The sequence below is a fragment of the Thunnus albacares genome, chromosome 4, assembly GCF_914725855.1.
Source record: "Thunnus albacares chromosome 4, fThuAlb1.1, whole genome shotgun sequence".
Classification (NCBI taxonomy): Eukaryota; Metazoa; Chordata; class Actinopteri; order Scombriformes; family Scombridae; genus Thunnus; species Thunnus albacares.
This window is the reverse complement of record NC_058109.1, coordinates 25667182-25688355: the sequence shown is the minus strand read 5'-3', so window position 1 is coordinate 25688355 and position 21174 is coordinate 25667182. Positions and strand designations below refer to the sequence as shown.

Below are 21174 nucleotides of genomic sequence, written 5' to 3'. Positions count from 1 at the left end.
GCGGTTGTTCGTTTTGACTGACACTTGCACAAATTTGACTTATTGGAATTATTAAATAAGTTCTACTGCAGAGCGTACAAGTAGGAAAAAAAATGTGCTGGACAAGAATATTTTCTTATGTTTAATGAAAATTTTTAAGATAATAATTCATATCTTACAATTCTTTATCTATTTTCAGGTTTAGGCCTGTTGTGAGTTTGGTAACAGGGACGTTTATAAGCAGAAGGGAATAATTATTATATTAAGCATGTAAAAAAAAGAGATAAAAAATAGGAATATCAATCAGCTTGACCACAGCATGATTTAAATATTATGCTTTTTGGATTGTCATCGAGATCTTCATGTGACCCACATCTTGACAGTACATGTCCACATTTCCTCAGTTTATCGCCAGTGAATTTCAGCCTCGCAGTGCTGAAGTGCACTCTGAATTTCAACTTGTCACATGTTATTTGTTGGAATGTATTTCTACAGCTGTTGTCCATTGCTTTGAAGCGACTAACCTAGATTTTGTTGGCGCCAGAAGAGTTTAAGGGGTGGGGATGGGGGGACATATCGACAACCAGTTGCGCGGACTTCAAAACACACCGATAAATATTGGAGATTGGTTCTCGGGGGCTAAATTGCCTGTGAACAACCCACTAGTGTCATTATGGAGTGTTTAGGGTGTAAAATGAGCCAGGTGACACCCCATTATGGAGAACACAGGGTGTTGCAACCTCACATATAAACATGTCACATTCTTGAAGCGCATAAACAACATAAACAAAATATTTAAAGCTCTGATGAGTCATTTTCTGCCATCAGCAGAAGTTAAATGACAAATCAGGGATCAGATAGGGGGGAAATTACAGGCCACTCCACTGCGGCAGTTTTAAAGGCTTTCTCTTGACTTCTCTGCCATTCAGGCAGGGGTTAAATTGGAGTAAAATAATTGCTGTAATGAGCAAAGGCAATCTGCCGCAGACGGAGGCCGGCTCCAGCGAGGCTGTAGCTCCAGGCAAGGCGGAACTTTTATCATTCCTAAAATGTCAACGGGGACTGGGACGGGCAACACTTCTCCTCTCTGCGCTGACAAGCTGCTGTCCTGAACCAGAGCTGTCAGCAAATTACAGAAGCGCACAAACTTTTCAAGAAGAAACTTTTGTTTTCTGACACTAAAATGCAGATTGTTCTAAGGTAGTCGCCTATTAAGTTATTTTAAATTCAGAATATATTCTAAGGGTTACTTTTATTCATAGTGAGGCCATAGTTTATCGCAGATTTATATATTTTTTTGCTGTATTTTGAGTATCTTCCTCAGACAGTCTCCGCTCTATTTTATCCACGGGGCATGAATTAATACATAAGCCGCGACAATAAGTTTCAATCACATGGATGAACGCTCCCCCTGAAAAGAGGAGAAACTTGACACAAAAGAGCCAAAGGGGATCCGTCCTTTCTTTAAACTCTTTCTTTCTTTTGTCCCTGGCTCCCTATCTTGCCAGGAAAACAAAACTCACTAGTTTATATCATCCAAAAGATCACAGGAGGCTGTTTGACTCCATAGTAAAACCCACTGATCTCCAAGAAAGGAAAATGAGTTATTAGAAGTCGCCTAAACAGCGAAGATAAATGATTAATAAATGATCAGGATGTTCAATAGACCTTTGGACATTTATTCAAACAATTTCAATGATACGTTTAAAGCCTTAAACAGGCTGAATCATTATAAGTTATTTCATAATTTTTGTCAAACAAACCACCACCATCACAACAATGTGAGTATGTTATGATCCTTAAGATATTTCAGTGGAAAGTGTTTGTGGAAAAAACAGGACTTTTGCAATCACCCAGCTCATAACATTTAGCCTATTATCTATAATTTAGATAATAAATGTTACAGGCTTGATCCCACAGAAATATACATATCTTTATCGCAACACATTTAGCCTGACGTAAATTACAAATTTATTTTCTCCATAAATCTACCTGTTAGAACTGATGTTGCTTCTCTTTTGATGATGTCAGCGGAGACAGTCTGGCGAATTTTTATTATTATTATTATTTTTTTTTAACCAAGATAGGAATACATCACGCAGCCTGTATTGTCATTATTCATTATTATTTTACCATAAATACGATGACTAGATACATGGGTTAATACAGAAATATATCACATTATTTGCTTATTTACACATAAGATCTGTTACGCATTTTACCATAACTGAATCCACACATGTCTGCATATTTTACTTTATTTTAAATGATATGTTGATATATGTGCCTGGCTGTTGCGAGTTGTAGGTTCTTCAGGTGAAACTGGTATATTATTCAAAATACAAAATGAATGCAATTCAATTCATATTTGAACTTTTTATAAAAGGATATCACTGTAAGAAAACACAATACACGTCTATTATAACAATTTGAAATGCGGGGAAAATGATCGTATACACCAATTTTAGACCAGAACCTCAAAAATCCACAAAGCAGAAGTTAGTGTCTGTTTATTTCAGAGACCATACCACCACCTTCTGTTCAGAGCCGGAGTAACAACATAACAAACTGGCTCTTTCGTTTCCAGAAAAAAAAGGTTTAAAGTTTTACCTTTCTAAAGTCACCCTGTTAAAATCATTTGAAAAGATTTAGGCCTATTAAAACGCAAATGAATGTGCAGGGTGAGGCCTTTTCTACAGTCGACGGCTAATGTGCAAAGTGGATGAATAAACCATGGTGATAATAATTATTTTTAAAATATTTGTGGCAAAAAACAAAACAAATTAAACTTGTAGGAGACCTCCAAATCTTTTTAAATTCTGAGGATGTTGCTGTGAGTTCAGCTTCGTCATTTATAACATTTAGGGGCTACAGTTTCTTGCTGAATTGTAAAAAATGTCATCTATTATCATGTAAAAGAGGCAAGGGCAGAGAAAATAATATTCTTATTTTATCTGCACAAAATGTTAACTCTTAGCCCAAACAGATATGACCTGGGCTAAAATAAAGGCGTTCAAGTAAATTGCATTTTACAATAAAAATAACACCAATTTCCTTCTAGTCTGACCGTAGCAATTTGGCTTCACCAGCATTTCTGCATCATGAAACTCCAGGCCTGTACATTACAGTAGGAGTCCTCTTTCGGTCAGAACCACTACTGTAAATGTTAATAATAATGCAACAATTGTGTTATAAATCAATGTTCAGCCGCCAGCAAACATTTCCCATCATCACCAATTTCTTGCAGCTGCTTAAAACGAAAAGAAACAGCTCTGCAGAAAACCAGATGTTCTTATACAGGGGAATGTCCGAAATATTACAGCAATGACATGTTTTAAAAAAAGAAATTCAGTAAACTCACCATGAAGTCGGCTTTGCAACTATCAAACAGTAAAAGTCAATTTTATCAAATGGTTCTAAGTACATCATTGAGTTGGATTTTGTTGGCCAGCAGGCCTTTACATCCATTAAATAGTACACATTTGCTTATACTGTTTATCATTACCATTATTGCTCTGGCACGTTTTTTTATTACTCTTATCTGTTTATCAGCTTGAGTAAATGATGATAAAACTGTTGCCTGTAGCTGTAGTTAAAACTGCTTCATTAATGAAGAATCGAGGCTATAAAACTTTTCAATTTGTACTTACATGGTCTGCACTGTCCACTAGAGGGCAGTGGTGTCGTGGAAGATTTTTTTGTTTTTTGTTTGACCTGATTTCATGACTTTGGCACTCAAACTTGAAGATTGAAGTTATTGACCACAGAGATAACAAGAGACTCATCACCAGTACATTTATTTAATTATTACAACAATAAATAAGTGACTTTTACTTGGTGAGCACTTCTTATTCACTACCCCCTGCTATTAGTAATCCTCCAGTGACCCTCCATTGAATAATTACTCCAACATGTAAATAATGGAACAATTGTGCATTTATAAGGTACATTTACTGTTGACAGGAGGGGCAGCTTTGGTCTAATATGTGAGAGTTTTGACTCTCAGTGTGGGTTGAACTCTATAACACAAGCCTCTATCCACAGCCAAATTTACTGAGCAGCATAATTACAAGTGGTGTGGCGACCGTGCCAATCATCTATTGGAAATTAAGGGGGAAACATTTTCTTATGTTGACTAATGAGGCAACATTTCTTTTAAGATGCAATAAAAGCACTAAATGTGATGGAAAATTGCCTGAAAACCCCATAAACAACACTGAATCACAAACATGCATCGCAGAACCTTTAATGTAAATAGGTTTCTGATCTGTCCTTTACAAGGTAATTTATTTCAACAAAGCAGAGAATGATTACTGTCACCCCTCGGGTAAGTTGTTGTTTTTTATGGTGCAGCATTTAGCATTTTTGGTGCAGTGTCACAGAACATAAAATTGTTAAATTACCTGGCCGCCTGCAGTTTAAATGTTCTGTTCTCGTTTTGCCTTAATGATACAAAATAACCTGGATTCTGCAGCCCTGTAATGATGATCAATAAGCACAGCAATTAAGCTTTATAACCAGACTGTGGCCTGATTTCTTAACAAGCCACATGCTGCTGACTAACATTTTCATTTTTGCAGGGTTAGTTAATTAGCTGTGAGGGGTTCAGACCTTGATTGTAGATCCGAAGTGCAAGAACTTGATTCTTGGCACTAAAAGAAAAACATGCCTATTGCAACATGAGCCAAACTAAACTTAAACTGCAAGCTGTAAAATGATTAGTAAAATGATTAGTCTGTGTTGTAAGATTAAAAACATCTGCACAAGAGTGAAGTAGCTGGAACTTTTATGACTCATTAAGTATAATTTATTGTAACTTGTTTGCGTCTCTTACCAACATGTTTAGGCCTCTTTCAAAGACACTGAACATTCCTCACCTCTCATCACCAACAGCAAATACTTTAGATCTTTTCAACACTATGGCTGCAGGACAGGTGGGTATTACTCTGTTCTGACAGATTTCACGCAAGTCAAGTCTTCAACCCTGTTATCAAGTTAAATCTTGAAACAAATAAGCTGATTATGTCCTTAAATGATCAGAATCTACAGGACATAAGATGACAACAATGTGGTCACATTCTTCAATAAAGGCCTATTGTAGCCCGGCAACAATGTTGCAATCATAGAATATATATATATATATATAGATAGATAGATAGATAGATAGATAGATAGATAGATAGATAGATAGATAGATAGAATGCAGACCTATGACAACGAGTGCCACCTTGTAGCAGATTAAGGTGCTGTCAAACTCCCTCTGACTCATCACAGTAGTGAAGGACAATCACAGGTGTTACTAATAACATTAACAGTGGCTCCATTCTGTCCAAGTGTCCCAGTAAGTCATGACAGTGAGCCAACATGCACAATACCAGGACCCTGAAACTGAGGCAGCTAAATGGAATCGAGCCATAATTAATTTATTATTTACACCTGTGCTTTTCCTGCTGTGACATGTCAAAATGTATTCAGTGAAAAGGTCTGTATGCATGAACTTAACTGCAGACTGCAGGACTAACACATGAAATATAGGACCTGGCTCAGGAGCTGTCTATGCCATCAGTGTAATAACTACAATCTCAGGGCCAATGTAAAGCACCCAGTTTCCTCATTGAACATATTTTTGTGATGTATAACATGTCAATCACATTGACAGCACCAAGTACAAGCATAAAACAAAATAATAATAACAAAAAACCCAACAATGCTAAAATACAAACAGTCAGGGTCTGTATCACTATGTGATAAATGTTTCAGCAAATATACAAGGTGGGAGTTTTGTGGGTAAATACTTGTTTGCTTAGATAATCAATCATATGAGGAAGCTTATTATTATCGTGTGGTAATGCAGCAGTCAATAGGTGCCACTCTGAGAACTCTTCTTGGTGGTGCAGCACGTTTTGCTGCCAAAAAACATTTTACTCAGGACTGGATGTTGTCAGAAAAGCAAACCCAGAACACAAACATGAACAATGTGTCATTTCCGCAATCTTTTATTGAACATATTGCTGATGAGAACATACATGACACTGATCACTTAGGCCTCATTAGTCCATAAGTAAAGCCTACTGTATATTCACTGAAATCGATTACTAATCATAAATCGTAAATTCAAGCTTGTCTTTATCTTTCTTACAAGTATTCATACTGTATACATTATGTGCTGAAAATGTAACCCAAGGCCAACTCAACTCTGGCTAGTTGTAGTCAAGTGAACGGTACTACATCTAAGTCATACATCATGGCCTCATATGACCAGATGTATTAAAACTTAGATGTAATGATATCCTGGCATCAATCAAAAGGTTGAACAAAATGTGGCACATGTCAGATCAAACGTCTCAGCCTGAGATGATGAAATCCTTTCATCACTGGCAAAAAACAGATAAAAAACTGAGAAATCAAGATCATTTTTGTAGCATGTTTAAGATCTACATGGCACCTAAATCACAGCTCCACTTACTGAGGAACTACTCTACATGCAGATAATACAACCCTGCCAACAGATGGCAGCAGAGGCCATCTATTAAATCAGGGAGGCAGATTTTTTTCCCCCTGTTAACTGATTGCTCCTAATTCAAAACACTCAACGCAAAAAAACAAAAAAAACAACTGGCAACAGCACCATTATTTATTTGTCCAAAATACGTGAATAGCTACATTTCATCATTGGGAGAGTTAATGTTTACTTTAAGTTTTGCCCGCTAAATGAAAGACAGTGTGGTTTGTGTTAAACCACACTCCTCTCTCACAGTTAATCAAATGTTTTGGTTTATAGAGTGAAAATGCTTTTTGTACTTTGCTTAAAACAATGGTTGCTCAAAAATACAGCTCTATTTTTATCCAGTAGTGACGAACATTACAATAAATGCACAAGAGTGAAAATGACTTCACTTCACTTCTTCAGAACATGAACCAGTTTAGTCTTGACAGCGTATGTGCGGTGTTTCCCAGAAACAGCAGGCAGAGACTCTGGAGACAATTTTAGAAAATAAATCAACAGAAACATAAAAAAGTTGATACATACAGAGGTTTATTACACAATATAAGACATATATTGTCATTAAGTACATATAAAGAATGCCCGGTAAACTACAAAAAATATGAATGTTTCTAATGTCTCTATGGCAGTGAGAGCTCCATTATTTTATATCCATTTATTTAAGGTCATGAAAACATTGACTTGTATTTGAGTACAAGCAGCAGCACTGTGGTAACTTGAGATGAAACAAAACTAAAAATAGATTGGATGCAAGAAATGCATAAAGGAACATACTGTACAGCTGTGAGAAAGCAATGCTTAGGACATCTATTCCTTACATAACATTCTCAACCACCATGTTCAACCCTTCAAATGTTTACTAAATGCTGTATAATGCTCCTTTAAGACATGTTAGTCAGTCCGAGGGTTATGGCAACATGACATATTTCTCTTAATGACACATGAACCTTTGATCAGCCCTGGTAAGTAAGCAGCAGTTAAGCCCGACTCACAAGCATCTCTTATTGCTTTATTATTTCAAGGTTTCCATCGGCATGGTTGGCATTCAGCAAATTTCCTGTGGAAAGTTCTGCAGTCCTTGCTGGAATGTAACCACACATGTCCACTAACATGAGTCTGCAGCTAACACACGCACCCAACTAGGTAGGACATGAAACAAGCAATGTAATACACTGCAGGCTGTTGTGTTTATAGTACATGCTTTACCATTCTACATACTGCAGTTTTTTTATGAATGTTACAGGCCGCTGTACATCTGCTGACTCTTCTCTCGTGTTGCTCATCTCTCCTCTTGCAGAAGCTGAAGTCTGTCCTCAGCGTAGTGAGGTCTGCTGTGTCCAGTATCAATAGCCTCGCAGTCATTTGTGAAAAAAACCAGGTCCTGCCAAATAAACAAAGACATGTGATCGAATCACTCTTGAGCTCAAAAACAAGGATCTTCAAGGTCAAAAAAAAAACACTGCAGATGTTCTCACCCGGTAACAAATTCTTGTGATGATCGTGTGCAAGTTCTGGACTTTACGCTTCAACAGCACCATTCTTGGACGCTCTCTGCAGTGCTGGTGTGGATGGTTCAGCAACAGGTAGAGAAAGTCACGGAGCTTGGTTGTGACACATGAGTTCTAGAGAGATAAAAACAACTGTTTACCACAAGCGTCTAGTGAATCATTTGCAATTCCTCATTAATTATTTTCTTTTTGCCTGACAATACAGACTGTATTAACACTCAATAGGTCAAGTAAACTCACTTGATTTTACTTTTCTTTTCTTTTCTTTTTTTTTTTTTTTTAAATTTCATACATTATCATTTCACAAACCCTCAAACATACAAATGGGACATGGATGCATCAGATAACATTTTGTCACACAAATCAAAGAACAAAGGATAGTGATTTGATTCATTTTACATTAAATTATCTTCCTGTACATGATGAGAGTGAACTAACTAGGATTACTTTGTCAATTTTGCATCAGATTAACTCCTTAACTCCTAACATCTGACTGGAATTGAATGAGTGAAAATGTTTATAAGTGAAAAAGAGAAAAATGCAACAATTTGCATTTTCGAGGAGATTCAATAAACCCACTTCCAACACACCTGTGTGTCCCCCCACAAGTTATGCATTGCACTGATGTTGAAAACTTACATGCACATCAAGGAAGATCGTAGGAAGGAACTCAGCACATGTTTTCTGCCAATACAACAAACATTATCATTAGAGTCATAAAAATGTAGCCTGAAAGTGCTTGAAACAACCCTTCCTGCTTAAGGCGACGATGCAGTAAAGCTAAGAGCTCTTACCGTACGATTGAGGGTGTGTATTTTGTCCAGCAGATCCATTATTTCTTTGCTCAGGCCGAGCGCTCTAGAGTAGCAGGTCGGAGGCGCGCACTCCGACAGCCACACAAAGCTGAGGAAACACACCAGTCCCAGCCTCATGTCGGATAACTCTGCTGGCGCTGCTCGGGACTGCTTCCAGCTGCGTGTGCAGTCAACACTGTTCCAAACAGTGAAGAGGAGGACTTGCAGCACTTTTAAGGATGGAGTGGTAGAAAAAAAAAATAGATGGACGGTGACGTGGAAGCGTAGCAAGGCTGAGCAAAACATTTGGGGTTTGCTGCGTTTTGGACAGTAAATCAATGCTCTGTTCATGCAGTGTTGGCTGTTTTATTACCTACCTGCTGTTTCAGTAAGATACAAGAAAATGTTTTAGGCTCAGGTGGAGTTTTGAATTTGAAAACATCAGTGTGTGTATCTCGAGTGTAAAATTATAGTCTTCACAGGAAACCACAAAACCTCAGATGGGGCCCAGTGTCTACAGTTTTGAACATGTATACAGTAGAGTCTTTGGCACTGATTTTTTGAAGATATGTACTTGACACTACTACAGACAGGAGTTTCACTTGAAAAGTGTAAGCTTTTCAAAAGATATGAGTCTGTTGATTAGTTGACCATTTAAAAAATGGAAAGTCAAGACAAAAACATGACCTGTGTCTCAAGGTCATACCACCCCTTTAGGACCTTGCAAATGATACTGCCTATAAACAATTTGAAGTACTAAGCAAAGAAATAACTGGAAACAGTTTAAAATCAGCTGTCTTTACTTAAAAACAAAGTTGAATGCTACATAAAACATGGAAAGTACAGAAAATGTTCTAATTTTTTGTGCTACATATCAAAGCTATTAGTTTATTTTGGGTTTTAGTGCTATCATACATCAAAGTACCATCATTATGGAGACAGAAGAGAAACTGGCAAAATTACATGTTTTTTTTTTAAATCTCAAGGTATGTTTGTTGGAGCCACTGAGCCTTTCTTCAGATTAAGAAAGTTCCTCTTCCTTTTCCTCTTGGGGGCATACGTGCTGTCGAGTGATTCAGGTGGATCCCGAAACACAAACAACCTTTCCCCTGTAGCAAGGCTGCCCACCGCAGTGCTGGCAGAGAGCGCTGAGCTGCGTAATGTTTCATTCACTGCCTCCATGACCCTTTCTTCTATAGTGTCACTGTGCTGCTGTGTCACTGTGCTTTCGGTCGTGGTTGATTTATAAATAGACGGTTGTGCTTTAGTAAAACTGTCCTCTTTTCCTTTCTCTTCTACCGGCAGTGGTGCAACATCTTTTGGAACCAGGAGATGGGAACTGGGGAGCAGTTTTTCCATCAGATTTTGCCTCTTTTCCTGGAGTCTGTGAGATGTGGAGGACAAAGGAGCTGTTGTTAGTGGGACTGGAGTGTTAATGTGCTTACCTCATGGTCCCTGCAGCCCATCTATTAAAGTCCTCTGATGATGAAAGGCATATTTCACTTCAATAAAATGATTTGTCTATGTTGGCGACCACTGAACTAAAAATTAGTCTTGATGAGAGTGAAACAAAGTTTTAATACAGCAGCTGGTAGCAAAACATGTGTTGAACTTACCTCTGTCTTTCCACAGAGAAGCTTGGCATATTTGACATACTTTTATACACCACGTCTTCCCTCAGTTTGACAGGAAGAAGTCGATTAGACCCCGCGGCACACCTGGTCAGAAAGTCATCAAAATATTATGGAACTGATAACTGTAATCCAACTTCTGTAGATAATGTTTGATTAAAAATGGTCAGATACCTAGCCATCTGATATTCTGATACAAAAACCAAAAATAAACAAAGTAAAAACTGCACTGCTTTTTTGACATTTCATTGCATATTTCAGGTGCTACCGGTGTTTGATTAGCTACATGTTGATCAGATGCTACAGAAACTATTTCACTATTTCACTTCAGATTTTAAACAGTGCACAGTGGTGAATGATCAAATTGGAGTTAACAGAGAGGACAAACTGAGAACAGATGACAGGGATAAATTCAATAGAAATCAAAAGTTAAATCAGTTAAACTAACTTACATTGACAATTTTCACCAAGGCAGCTTCATCGGGGCAGGTAAGAAATAAACTTTCTGTCCATTTCAACTTCCTTTGATAGTTTATTTTGTGTTTCAACACAGCCCTTCACATAACACAGCTGTTGTTTCTGACCTTTTGTTCCGTTACCGTTGTCAGACGACTGCATAGCTATATATAAAGTGATTTGATCAAAGATCTCACACTCAACAGTGCAGTAAATGAGCCTTGGCTTGTCAGATCCAAGATGTTCTCAAGTTAAATGTTAGCACAACATTCAGAGCATTTGAGTTTTACATCCTACTGTTTATTTGAATTCACATTAGAGAGATTTTAGGCTGTCTTCAGTAATGGGTAAACTCAAATCAACAAACAAAACAGCAGAAACAAAAGAACTAGAAAAGAAAAGAAAAACACATGTCTTGCATATTGTTCCAAACTTCTCTTGTCGTTTGGCCAGACAGCTCAGATCCAAAGAGACCTCATGCATGAGAGATTCATTATTCATCAGTAATGTAATCCAAACTCAGCAGGGGCCGGTCATGAGTGTTCCAGTGTATCAGGAAGAGAGGGAAATTAAAGGATGAGCAAAATCATTTATCTCTTCATCTTGGCTCAGGTAAAATGACCCTTGTGGAACAGCGTTCAAACAGTATTTTTGTTATATAAATCTAAGACATTGCTCGGAGATGGCTGTGTTTCAGCCAGCTGCTGTGGCAATGCTGCTTTTATTTACTCCGTGACTTCACTTAAAAAACTACTTTCTTAGGGCACCCTGGTGGCCTAATGGTTAAGGCGCATACTACATGACTGCAATGTCCTCACTTCGACTCCCTGCCGGGGACCCTGTGTTGCATATTATACCCCTCTCTCTCCCCCCCTAGTTTCCTGTCAAAAAGCCTGAAAAAAAAAAATCTTAAAAAACAAAACAAAACAAAAAAAAACTACTTTCTTAAACCACAGAGCTAGAACTGCTGAGACTCTGGCTGTGTACATTTATCCAAGCTGTTCTTTTCTTTTTCTAAAAAAAGGAAAAGAATAACACAACCCAGAGACGAGTGAAAGACAAAAGCTTTTGTGGGCACATGCACAAACTTACAATTTGCAAGAACCAGGCGATTTTGTACGAAGATGAGTCATTTGATAAAATGTACCAATGCTTCTCAATGAGGGATTGACCATCTGCCCTGCTTTCAGCCAAAGAGTGGTGTTTGCAACGGTAAATATCATACTGTTTGTTGTCCAAATTGTACGAAATTACCTAAATGTCCTGACATCATTTACAGACAGGTAAATACTGATTTAACTTTAAACCGCTGACAGAATAAGGCTACACTGTCCATTGTGGGGTTCAGATTGTGAACTTGGTTCTTACCCCGCGTGTTCCTGCTCTGCAGACGTTGATGCAGGGTGCTGTTTGGGGCAGAGGGCGTCAGTGATGGAAAGGAGTTCACTTTCAGGCAGGGTTGGGAGGAGAAGACGCAGGGTCTCCAGGAGAACCTCAGCAGACACCTGACTCTGCTTCACCAGCTGAGATGCAAACTCCAGGTCCTGAGATGAAGAGAGGTTACCATATTAAATGATATTAGGATTAAACTGGAAACAGGAGGAAGGCATAACATCATCTGAAGAACAGATTTTCTCTGCTTGTACTAGCATGCACACAGCACTGAGGAGAGGATGTCCCTGCATTTTCCCATGTCAATAATATGTTTCTATTAAAGGTAACATTGGAAAAATTCTTGATAAAGTCAGACCTGGTCACAGTTTGCATACAGTCTCTTGAGCTCCATCTGTTCTTTCAAATATTCTGTGGCTTGACTGTTGGCAGTCGTCTCTTGAAACCTAAAAATCACCAGAGAGTTTCAACTCTGTAAAATTTAATGGTCTGTGTCAATCCAAAGGCTTTACAGAATTCCTCATTGCTCCCGAGATAAAAAGTGACATGACGGCCCACCTCTCAGCCAACAGCGTGATGACCTGATTGCACTTGTAGAGTGCCTCCTGGAGGATGAACACCATCCTGCAATCCTGCCGTAGCTGAAACAGTCTCTCCTCCTCACTGCCCTCATCTCCTTCATCGGAGTTGTCTCGGTGTGTTTGATTTGTCTTGAGTCTGAGAGGAGATATTTCCAGGCTGTCGAAATCAGTCCTCTCCTTCTGAAGCTGTTGTTCTGCTTCCTCTAGGCCCTGAAGCAAAGAGTCAAATTAACACTTGAATGAAAAGTCTACAAAGTTCAGTGAGAAAATAAATGTCTAAGAACTTAAGAATGGAAATGAAAGTTGTCTGAGAATTTAACATTACTTAAAATCTTAAAATGTATACAATGCAGGATTTATAGGATGTATGACAAAAATAATCCCTATCAATCATCACTTGTGACCCACTGGAAGTGTGTGGCGGTGGCATCAACCTATGGGCAGTGGGTGCGTAGCCCTCAGCCAATAAGAGCGTGCAGGGTGTGAGGTCGGGACTCATAGCATGGCAACCAGGCTACATCGCTGTTTCTGTCTCTCTCCTCTGCTCCGCTCTGCCGTCTGTCTCTGTGTCATAGATGTATAAAGAGCTGCAGGTCTGTGTGTCTGGTTGACCGAGGCAGGGTTGAGCTACACACTCGCAGATCAGAGAGGCCACAGCGGACAGGATGAAGCTCTGTGCCTTTATGCAGGTTTGTGCGGAGGTGTGGGCGTGTTTATTTGTGCTTCAGAATGTAACCACCGTGAAACAATCAGAAAAAAACCATTTCATTTCTCTGATTCACAGCTTTGTTGTCACCAATGCCGTGAATCTCTCCCTCTCTTCTTTCATTCTCTAGCTTGCTTGACCACTGCTGCTCTCTCTCTTTCTCTCTCTCTAACTCGGGGAAGAGAGGCCAACTTTGAATGCTGTGTGTTTACAGACACCAACTGACAAATCCTGCATAGTATACCTTTAATATGCCTCTCAAACCCTGTGAGCAGCCCGCTGAGCATTCTGCAATGCAACAGCACAGAGGTTAATTTTAAGTATCTCCTACCAAGCAGTGGCTTTGTATACTTTGGGCCATGTCTTGTCTCTCAAGGCTCTTTCTCTCTCTGAGTTGATGAATTAGCAGGCTGTGCAGAGTCAGCATGGCTCTGGAGGTCTCCAAGACCTTGGTTCTCCTCTCAGCCTTCTGGTAGTGGATGGTAGCCATCTGCATCGCCAAACTGTCCGCCTGAGAGCGCAGATCATCCTCTCTCTCCCTCCCCATCTCCTCCATCACCTGCCAAATTTACAAAGGATGAGTTTCAGTCATCATGTATGAACTCAAAGCACACCGTGTGCCATCTACATGTCAAAATTTAACATAGAGGCATTTATTTTGAGAATTACAGCTTCTGCTACTGTATGAACTTATTGGAAGGGTTTGGTATATTATAAAATGAATACATTGGTAAAAGCTAATTGGAGTGACAACTGAACTTTCCTTCCTTCTTTCCATCTCTCCTTTACCTTTTTCATTGCACCACTCTCCATTTCCTTCTCCTTCTCAAACAGTTGTATTCTGTCCTTGAGCTTTTTCTGGAAATGGAGCAGGTCAGATGTGTCTGTTTTCTGTCTGGCCTCGCTGGTTTTCCCCTTGGATTGTGGTTTCATCTGCAAAAACCATAATATCCATAAGGTGGTTGGGAAATTACTCCAAGCGTGCTGTTATGATGTGATTAGAAATGAAACCACTCTGTGGAGCACTTTATTATTTCAGAGTAACAATGTACACTCATCCAGCTGCCACACAATTGAAGCTGATTGCAGTGTGGTTTGTACTGGCAACCACCATTCACCATTTCTCATTTGTAAAAACATTAAATGCACCATTATCTCTTGCTGTAGTTTAACTCAAGGGGGGTTCTTCCCTTTGAGTTACCTTCAGAAATGTATCATGATGATATTTAAAACAAAAACATCATCATCAAAGTTAGCACAAAGAGAACTGAGTGGGCTTCCACAGAGACATCCATTTATAAAGCTACAAAACAGAAGTATAGAAAAATTCAAAAGCCATCAACTGACTCCATTGAGAGCTATAACGCATAATTATGCTGCAAATATACGTAAAGTCTGGGGGTCTTAAAAATAGGGATTCTGCTTGTTCCCACCACCACCATGCCAAGTTCAATAACATATCTCTAATGTCAATAAATGTTAAACTGCTTTTATTTTAAAATTAGTGGGCAAATCAGGGTAAATAATACCTAACACGACCACCAACAGTCACTTGGCCTTTTAGAACATATAAACTGAATTCAATATGTCATTATGTGTTCACCATCTGTTGCTCGCTGTCTTTTCTCCAAGCCTCTAGAGCAGTGTGGAGTTTAGTTCTGGAGATGGCGTGAGGCAGCACAAGGCAGCGGTCCATCACAGACAGACACTTCTGGAACTCTAGTTTCATCCTCAGCCTGTCATCCTCAGACAGAGTCAGCTGGGACAAGCACAAACACCTGAGAGCAGACACAGAAAAAGAAGACAGTTACTTAAATGACTGTGTTGAAGGACATGCACAAACTAAAAACGTGATATAACATTTAAGTCACACACTCATTGAACTTTCCTATATTTAAATCCCCTGGAACAAGATGTGTTAGTGTACAGTGTCACTGACCTGAAGAAAGCTCTGCAGTGATCCCTGAGCTGCCTCTGCTCCTGCAGCTCTCTCTCCATGGCTTCCTGCAGAGCCTCCCTGGTGCAGCTGAGGGTGTGTAAGGCAGCCTTGCCTTCCTGATGCAGCCTCTCCTGGCCCTGCAGGAGAGTGCTCACTCCTTGTCCCTGGGACTGCCCCGACGCTGCCTCTGGTTCTACCTGCAGCAGGGAGCGTTGCATCCCTGGAGGTGAGAGTGTGAGCAGGGTTTGGGTTGCGGAAGGCTGGATGGCTTTGACCTCTGCTATGGCACCCTGGATTACACGCATGGTCATCTATAGCACAGATAGAGGATCAAGACAGGGGGTAAACTCAATGAAGCTTAACAAAATACTTTTGTGTGTGTTTTTATGCCTTTCAAGGTGATTAGGTTAATAATTTTAAGTGAATGTGTTTGAGCACCTTGCGGATGTCAGCAGCAGCCTCTTCATCCAGGTTGTTGATGAGCTCAGCTAGCTCCAAGTTGTGAGCCGTCAGTAAGTTCTGCCAACAGTGCAGGTGTTGGGCTACCTCCATCCTTTCCTCCAGACCCTTAGACAGGTCCGACAGATCTTTCTGTCTCTGCTTGTGGACCCTCAGCTGGAGAGGGTAGGAAGCAGGATTTAGCAATAGTCGTATATTACTCAAGGAATGAAATGAGAAATGTTTTGTGGTATCAGTCAACAATGGACGCACTATATAGTGAGGGTGTTTGGAATAAAACCCTGAATACACTCCTCACCAACTCAGAGATGAGCTCTCTTCTTTTCTTAATCAGTCCACAGCGCATGGCTCTCCTCTCTTGGCTCAGTGCCTCGTCCAGTCTCTGCCTCACTATCACCAGCTCTTTCTGGGCTTTCTCCTGCAGCTGGTCTATCTGCTCAGCAGACACTGTGCTCCCTCTGGTGGAGAAGACATGCCAGGTTAAAACAGCTCTAGTCTAGTATACTTATTATGAATGAGCTTAGAACTCAAGGTTAGACTGTTAACAAAACTCAAGCTTACTTGGCCACATTTACAATCTATAAATGTAGTGTAGTGTAGTAGTGCAACTAGATGTAAAATTACAGCAGATTGTGTTGATGTTCTGGTAACTACAATAGGCACCAACCTTCTGATGTGAGTGAACCAGCTGTCCAAATTGCTGGAGGTGCTGGAGAAGGTGTCAGAAATCAGGCTATTAAGGCTGTGGAGGCTGTGCACCAGGAACTTCCTCTGTGCATGGCGTTCAGCCAGCACATAGCGCTGATTGGCAAGGACCACATCCAGTACCTCTTCTAGCTGATCCTGGTCAGAAAAGAGAAAGAAATGGCACAATACACACTTTTTTTCAAGTCCAATCCTTGATTTACAGTATGCGCTGATTCCCACATCTACAAATTGCTGAAAGATGAAGAAAATAAACAGAACACATACATAATTGTGTCTGATCTATTTTATTTACTGAGCATGACATTTAAATTGCCAATTCTAACATGTCATTTATCTAAAAATCTACTTTGGCTGCTCACCTGACAGGCAAAGTAATTGTGCTGAAGACTCTTAGCTGTGCTCTTCTCCAACTCGCCCATCCTTGTGGCCTCCTCCAGTTCCTCAGAGAAGATCTTGTGGAGTTCCACCCGGCGCCACTCAATGATCTGCCTTTGGACCTTGGCTGAGGCCTCTTCATGTCGGACCAACAGGATGCGCTGGAGCTGACTCTGGCTCAGCTTGTGCAGCTTCTCCAGGAGGACACTGCACTGGAGGAGCTCCTGGTAACATACAAAAATGGGATTTAGTTTAGTGAAAGCATGTAATGAAAGCAATAAACCAAGAGGATTCTACAAACCATAAAATCACAAATATCACAATCAAGAATTTCTATCAGTAAAATCTATTAACAGTACAAAAGTGGTGGATCGACCTGTTGATCTGCATGTTGACACAGCAGCTCCGCTTGGGCTTTCTCAGCAGCTTCCCTGCAATGCTCTGCTTCCATCTCTTCCCGAGTCTCCAGGTTACATTGGCCAGCAAGGGCAGCCATGCGGGCCCCTCGCTCCTCCTTCAGCCGACCCTCCATGCCCAGCAGCTGTCCGTGGAGCACGCTGAGCAGCCTCTGTTGGGCCTGAGCACTGGCCTGGCCCCGAGACCGCAGGCCACCCAACAAGGACGACATCACGTCCTTGTAGATCTGAATCCGGGTAGCCTCCAGGTTATTGGTGGCACGCAGCAGTGTAGACATTTCAAGGCTTACAGGGATAATATGTAGAGTTAGCAGAGGAAAAATAGTGAGACATTTATGATATATGAACAAAATAGTAAAAATTTGGGTGGAACAGTAGCTCAGTGGTTAGAAAAAAGAACCAGGAATGATTCATGTTTCTTCCAAGCAACAAACTTCATAAGTGAATGTTGAAGCCAACTCAGAAGTGACTTAACATTAAGTTTCTCTTATGGCTGCTAGATGCAGGCTCCAAAATGAACTGACTGTACTGACGTAAAGAGGAAAAGTGCTGACATAAAATTACACATTGATATATTTGAAAATTTATTTCACTTGGTGATGATTTTTAAAATTAGTATTCTATTAAAGGAGATTAAACATATAAAGAAGTACTGTGTGTAATTCCCCCTTGACTGGTCTACTCACTTCTCCAAAGCCTGGTACATGTTTTGCGGATCCTCCAGCACCATGATGTCCACCATCTTGTCTTCAAATGTTGCCTCGTCTTTGACGGTCTCGCTCATGTTGCAGTCTGCATACTCTGGGTCTGAATCACCTCTGTTTCTCTGAGTTAAGAAAATATAATGTATAAACAACTAGCAATATATAATGACATTTCAAAAGAAACTTTCTCATAATAAATAAAAAACCAAGCAACATGTTGGTAAATTGTTGTTTACTGCATACAGTTTGGTTGCACAAATTCTGACAGTTTTCTTTTAACAGGCAACCAATTTTATTAAAGTAAGAAACAAAAATCAATGTCATGCCATACCATTTGCTGAAGAAGGCTCAGTCTGGTTCTGAGACCTATCAGGTTCATGGCCAGAAACCCCAGTGACAACAGCATCAAACTTACAAAGAACCCACCAACAAATCCAGCAAAATGGACACCATGGTTAGGATAAATCTAAAACAGAAACATGAGACTAAATGATGAATCACAAAATTGAAAACATTAAAGGAGTAAACATACAATTAACTGTACTCTACAGGTGTATGCTAAGTGCTCACAACTTACCCTATCAGTTGAATTCACCCTCAGTGTTAGATTAGCTGTTAATGGGCCAAACATGCTGACATCATTCTATGGGTTCAAGTAAACAATAAGAAGAGAGAAAATGATCTTATCATACTGTAATTCTAAAAACAGAAATGTTGTTTTAGTTCAACAAGGTTGTCAATTCGGGAGGTTTCTTTTCAAGTTGAAGACAGCTGAAATAGAGCAGCAGATAAATACCTGTGAGGCGTTAGAGAAGGTGAGAAAAGCTGGAAGGTTCAAGACTTCGCTCTTATGACTCCTTATGTGTGCAGTATAATTGACAACAATTTGGGATCCAGCTGAAAAGGTAAAATCAGTATTATGTTATTTATTGAAGATGCAACATGCACAAAATATTTGAACTCAACAAAAGTTAAAATCAGACATGCTAGGGTTAAAAATCATCTGCCAGACATACCAGCCAGTGAATCGATGGCAAATGTCTGGTAACCTCTTTCCACAACCTTGCCCTCAGTTTTCAGGGGCACTATTCCAGATATGGAGTCCCGAATAGCCACCTGAGACAGGTTGGTGCCACCTACTGGGCTCATGTTGTGAATCAGCAGGAAGAATGTCAGCTGAGGAGGATCGGTGTCAAGCTTTGCCTGGAGCCCGCATGATTGAGCAGGAGAGGAATGAATCACCAGATGTTCATTCTTAAATGTTCTGTAATGTTCATTTGCAGATTAAAAGTGGTCATGCATCTAGCTAAGTGTAGCTACTTCAAATAATTATATTGATGTACCTGTGCGCACTTATGAAACTTGACCCCAAATGCGGATGGAGGCGCCACACTCTGAACCTGCAGAAACATGCAACACTGAATAATAAGTTACTTTAAAGTTGATAATCACAGTATTGCTAAGCAAAGAAGATTCTGACATAAAATAAAGAATCCAATAAGTCTGTGCAAAGACTGAAGCAACCATAACAGCTCTCTAATATGGATACAATTTTAATTTTAAGAATAGTTTACAGGTACTAATAAAGCAGAAACACACCTGAGGCAGAGTGTGGCCGGGGATGTATCTGGTGAGTGTGCTTCTGCGGCCCCGAAAGTGTAAGATGTTTGACATGTATCTAAATGAAGTGTAAAAGGAGTGTCCCCATGGGCCAGCAGGGGCCGAAGAAGAGAGAGGCCCCTCTGCAGAAAACACCACAGGCTCATATGTTTCCATTGTACCTGTCAGGTAACACAGAGGACATTTTAACAGCCTTTGTTAAGCACAATTACAGAGGCTAAAATTGACAAGAATAACAAGGTAGCACATGGAATTTGACCTTTATATCATCTGTAGGTGTACAGCATTGAAAACATGCATAACTAGATGGTGAGTATATCATAACATTTGTTATGTTATTTATTGTTAGTGTATAGAAGTAAAGTAACAAGAAAGGAGAGAACAAACCATCCATTTTAAGCAGCATCAGCTCTTCTGATTTCCCACCAGGGTCATGTTGAGTTACATGGATACTAGAGAGGCTCTGACACTGGATAAAGGACATTCAGCATTAAACATTTAGCCTTAGCAACACTCTGCAGCCGTGCATAAACAAGAGTACCTCTCAAAGCCAACAAATACCTGTACATCACAAATTAATCCAAATATAGGTTTGATTCAGAAATAAAACAAAATACATATTCATCTTCCATTTTTGGGATACAACTCACAACTATAAGGTGTGATGTGTAGCTTTATTAACATCTGCAGATAACAAGCATCCTGTCAGATGGTGTCTCAGAGACTGAATCTTCATCAGAGGAGAGACTGGTGGCTTAAGATACACCAAATCTGACATGAAAAAAAGTTCTGGTGCAATTCATTTTTAGGCTACTCACCCCACGGTTCTCCGAAACAGGATGTGATGGTGGTGTCGTGTACCAAGACGCAGCCTGAGAGGTAACGTTACCATTACAATATCCAGCCCCGTACTCCAACACACCGGCACGCGTTTCACGTGTGCCGGTGACATCATGACACCAACGGGAATACAGAGGAGTTGGAAACCAACATGAAACCTGGATAGTCAGGAAAAAAGACCATATTGTGACCCTCTCCGCGATAAAATGTACCTGAAGCATCTATTTGGTGTGCTGCTCTCACCGAGGAGAGCCGTTAGCTAACTGACTGCATTTCTGATGTCGCCGCGGTTGAAATGAAAACATTTCCATGGCTTTTCCCTGAGAAACAATAAGTAGAGATGCGTTTCTGACGCACATTATGTTATTACTTCAAGAAAAACTATGGGCGGTCTTTAAAGATGCCTATGCGACCAAAAAAGCATAATAACCGTAGCTGTTTGACCTCGACAAGTATTTCCAAAACTTGGGAAGAAACGGACTCCTCCTCAACTCAAGTGTGTCAAATGCAACAAAGTACATACGAATGTTTCCGGCGGTGCCTTTCAAGATAAAACAACAT

The 21174-nt window shown here is 40.0% G+C and overlaps 2 protein-coding genes across 4 annotated transcripts; both read right to left on the bottom strand.

Moving 5' to 3' along the window:
* Positions 1–6998: 6998 nt before the first annotated feature.
* LOC122980625 (cytokine-like protein 1) lies at positions 6999–8990 on the bottom strand. Its single transcript, XM_044348781.1, has 4 exons — positions 8787–8990; positions 8632–8676; positions 7960–8106; positions 6999–7865 (listed from the first exon to the last, which is right to left on the bottom strand). Exons 1-4 carry the CDS (start codon positions 8922–8924, stop codon positions 7764–7766), a joined length of 432 nt encoding a protein of 143 aa, XP_044204716.1. The 5' UTR covers positions 8925–8990; the 3' UTR covers positions 6999–7763.
* Positions 8787–21159, bottom strand: LOC122980623 (limbin-like). Of its 3 annotated transcripts, XM_044348779.1 has the most exons (24): positions 21058–21099; positions 20592–20771; positions 20161–20242; positions 19753–19934; positions 19497–19553; positions 19170–19356; positions 18950–19050; positions 18731–18796; positions 18485–18619; positions 18136–18275; positions 17410–17734; positions 17018–17257; positions 16618–16793; positions 16249–16408; positions 15930–16106; positions 15492–15802; positions 15156–15330; positions 14342–14485; positions 13884–14111; positions 12824–13056; positions 12624–12711; positions 12242–12417; positions 10403–10504; positions 8787–10170 (listed from the first exon to the last, which is right to left on the bottom strand). In XM_044348779.1, exons 3-24 carry the CDS (start codon positions 20177–20179, stop codon positions 9768–9770), a joined length of 3825 nt encoding a protein of 1274 aa, XP_044204714.1. In that variant the 5' UTR covers positions 20180–20242; positions 20592–20771; positions 21058–21099; the 3' UTR covers positions 8787–9767. The 3 variants fall into 3 exon arrangements, with proteins under 3 accessions (XP_044204714.1, XP_044204712.1, XP_044204713.1); XM_044348777.1 differs by having other exon boundaries at positions 20592–21159; XM_044348778.1 differs by lacking the exons at positions 20592–20771; positions 21058–21099 and adding an exon at positions 20424–20573.
* Positions 21160–21174: the final 15 nt, after the last annotated feature.